This window comes from Temnothorax americanus, unplaced genomic scaffold (genome assembly GCF_048541705.1).
Source record: "Temnothorax americanus isolate GAGA-0224 unplaced genomic scaffold, ASM4854170v1 Scaffold310, whole genome shotgun sequence".
NCBI classification, from domain to species: domain Eukaryota; kingdom Metazoa; phylum Arthropoda; class Insecta; order Hymenoptera; family Formicidae; genus Temnothorax; species Temnothorax americanus.
The window spans coordinates 1,324-5,000 of record NW_027509454.1 but is presented as its reverse complement, the minus strand read 5'-3'; the positions used below and the strand labels follow the sequence as shown (position 1 = coordinate 5,000).

The following is a 3,677-nucleotide window of genomic DNA, read 5'->3' as shown; positions in this document are numbered from 1 at the left end:
TCAACTTCCACGTACTCGTTTCCCATTGTTAAAAGGGGCGGCAGACTAATGCACATTGCTAGAGACCAAATGATGGTGATGTATAGCGACATCCGTAGTTTCGTCCTTTTCGTTTCATATTTCAACGGTTTCATGATCAACCAGAACCTTTAACATAGAAAGGAAAAGTGAGAATGTCTAAAATCTCGCGTATTTATATACGGCTAATCTGACACAAAAATAAAATTAACGAAATTCTCGGATTCTATATGATAGCTGTAGTGGACAAAAGAAAGAAATGTCGACGCCGGGAGCGAGTCGTTTGTTTTTGCTTTCTCGTTTGCTTTTGTGTTTCTCGACGTGTATCAACAACCCTTCCGATAGTGTAGAGCTTGTTAAAGCTTCGAAGAGTCGAGATTTCTATGCTCGAGCAATTAACGGAAATAAACATGAAAAAAGATTGAGAGACATTGCGACATTATTCACAGAAACAATAGCGTGTCTGAATCCGACAAAGAGAAAACGGTTATCGTATATATTGCTCTCTGATCTCGCAAATATTTCAGTCGTAACTGAGATAAAATATAATATCCATACAATATTTAAAAAAGAGATACAACGAGAAAGAATTACTATGTAACAGAGGAATATAAAAAATGTATACCACGCATGCATTCTAAGTAGAATAATGTACACTAAACCCAGCTCAAGATTGAAACCCGCATATCGAATGACGTTCCTGAACAGGATTAGAGTATAGTAGAAGTGAAGTTGAACAAAAGATTGGATATGTTACTAGATTAATCAATTATATCCGAAATAAACTTATTATTTAAGGTAGGCGTCTCGCTACGTGCTAGTCATGTGACTGTTTGTAGGTTTTCACGTTCAGAAATATATTTCAGGCAATTTTTGCTAAGGGAAAAATATTTTATGAATTATGGTGTAAAATTTCATACGTGCCAAAGTATGTTACTTTTTCCAAATTATGTGATTTTTTTCATTTGACTCCGTTTTGATCAGCTGATCATGCGAGTCGTCGAGAAAGGTTACAAGTGAGGTTACATCTCCTTTTCGATTGAATTTTGACAATTACTGAGAAAGGGTTTCAAAACGCATGACAGGGGTGTCAATTACTATCCAATTCGGCTAAGAAAGACGAGCCTCATAACCTGCAACTACAGTGATTAGCCAGCGGCTTGCCAAGTCTTCCCACTTCCCAACCCTACCTCGACCAAAAAATGTCTGCTCGATTACCGCATTTTCACTAAAATAAACTACAAAATTAGCAGCAAAATCTCCGGTAAACTATATATTTTATGGTTGCATCGGATTCTTCGAAATCTAATGTACAAAAAGCAATGTTTTTTCTCACTTCATCTAATCGAAAAATGCGAAAAATATGTGATCGAAACAGTGATAGAGCCTTCTTTTTCTGGCCGTCTGTATGAAGTAATGCAAAATTTGTGATTTTCCGCGAGATCGATTTTCTAGAGTAAATAGTCGGTAAGGAGCCACAGAAAAAATCGACTGCAAAGCTGATCATATAATTTGATATAAAATCCAAAATCGAAAACTTTATCTAATACATGCCCTGACGAGACGATTACCTTAATCTTTAGGTGCACAACCATGTATTACAAATTTCGGAAAATGTAAATAATAAGAAAATTATTTCAATAATTTTATAATTTACTATAATATTAAAGAATAACTTAAATTTTTCTCGAAATTTTTTTAGGAAACAGATTTAACCGAAAATACACTAAATCAATTTAAAAAAAATTAATACTGTAATATTTTGTAAAATAAAAAATAAACTATCACGTGATGCACGGTATCTACACTCTTCGACCTTTTACCAATACACTAATATACTACGGGAATATTCGCTGCATCAACTTCGGTCAGCATTAATTTAACTGCTCAACCTGCTGTTTATCCGCGCGCGCTTTGTCTTATTCTATTAATATTATATAATCAATGGAGGTTTGGCTAACTAGAGTTAATTAACCGAAGTCGTCGACAGCGACAGCGACTCTTTAACACGTTTACACTAGCGCATAATTTATTATGTTCTTTATCGGCGGCACGAAGCTATTTAACTTTTGTATTCTTCATCAGAAAGAAGACAATTAATAAAATTGGTAGTTGAGCTAGTCCCTCATCAACATAACGCCGAAATTATTTCTCAAAAATCAAAATAGTTACATTATAAAGTGCTGATTTTAATTTATTTTAGTTATTGAGAAAAATATAAAGTTATAGCAAGGCATTTATCTTTAATATCAACATATAAAATGTATATCTTTTATTTAATGCAGTCATAATTTATGGTTAATAATAAAATAGTCTGACTATTCCAAACTTGCTAATACTTAATATATATAGTACTCTGATACTACTCTCTGATGGGTCATACAGGCGTGAACGTGTTAAGGGCGGGTCAACCACGTACCACTTTGTTCTCCCGTGGCATCATGCGTGTTATATTTCGTTATTTTATATATTCTGCAATATTTTGAAACATTTATCCGAGAACTAATCAATGAGACTACCTATGGCGCAATTTCAATTTTTGTGAAAATCCAAAGCCGGTCCGTGATTTGCTGAAACTCTTGGATATCGATGATTGGTCGCTAATTAACTCACCGATCTATGGAAACCATGCAGAGATTGAAGATGCTGGCAGTGCAGTTGAGCACGTCGGCGCTGAGCCAAATGTGGCATGAGGTAGAACCGAAGTACCAGTCGCCTGATACTTGATAAATTATGGCTGGTGGCATCACGACCACACCGACTAACAAATCGCTCACCGCCAAGCTGGTCACCAAGTAATTGGAGCGTCGAAATCTTTTGAAGTATATGATGATGAAACAGATGGTAGCGTTACCTGCTATCGTCAGGAAGGTGATGAACAGGAGCAGCGCAGTTAGGAAAAATGCCTAACATAAAGAACATATTTTTACAGAATTTCCAAATGTCTTTGCTGCGTGCTGATAAATGCGAATTCTCGTATATTATTGTATTGTTATTATTATAAATTTGATGAGGAGCACCAAAGTCAAAAAATTGCTTATCGTAACATTTTTACAAAATCTTCTAAGCCATATTGTGAATTCTATTAACGTAATATTAACAATTACAAAAAAGAAATGATATCTCTTTAAGTTAGAGCGCCAATTACAGAGAGAACATGTATATTGCCTCAAAAAATAATTGTTGCACTACATTGAAAAATCTTTACATTGTGTCAATTAGAAAAGAATGTATAATAACAATTTTATAAGATTAAAAAATTTTATTTAAATTTAACAAGGGAATACAAGATATTTAAATACAAAGTTATTTACATGTGTATTTTTTAATGGCCACAAAGAATTACAGAAGTAACAGTACAAAATAAAAATATTTTATAAAAATACATAAATCTTTCTTGTAAAAAAACTTGGCGCTGCTAGACCTTTTAAATAAATAAGGACAACAATAAATAAAAATAATTCAGAGAAGAATACAATGGGAGTAATATTAAATGATTATCAGCGTGGATGTGGGAGTGAGTGATATAGGTGTGCGTGACTACGCGGACGGCGGATAATGCGGCTTATAATTAAGTATAGAATAAGTTTATTTATTTATTTAAAATTTCGAGGTCTAGCAGCGCCAAGTTTTTTTACAAGAAAGATTTATGTATTTTA

At 33.8% G+C, this 3,677-nt stretch overlaps 1 protein-coding gene across 1 annotated transcript in view; it reads right to left on the bottom strand.

Annotated features, from left to right (window-relative positions):
• The window catches only part of LOC143901074 (5-hydroxytryptamine receptor 1E-like), a gene marked incomplete at its 5' end in the record, with an annotated part of 10,974 nt that extends 8,050 nt beyond the window's left edge, over positions 1–2,924 (bottom strand). The window contains 2 exons of the mRNA XM_077413032.1: positions 1–147; positions 2,632–2,924. The exon at positions 1–147 is cut by the window's left edge and continues 97 nt beyond it. Of these exons, the coding sequence (XP_077269158.1) occupies positions 1–147; positions 2,632–2,924 (440 nt within the window). The remainder of the gene's footprint in view (positions 148–2,631) is intronic.
• Between the last annotated feature and the right edge of the window lie 753 nt (positions 2,925–3,677).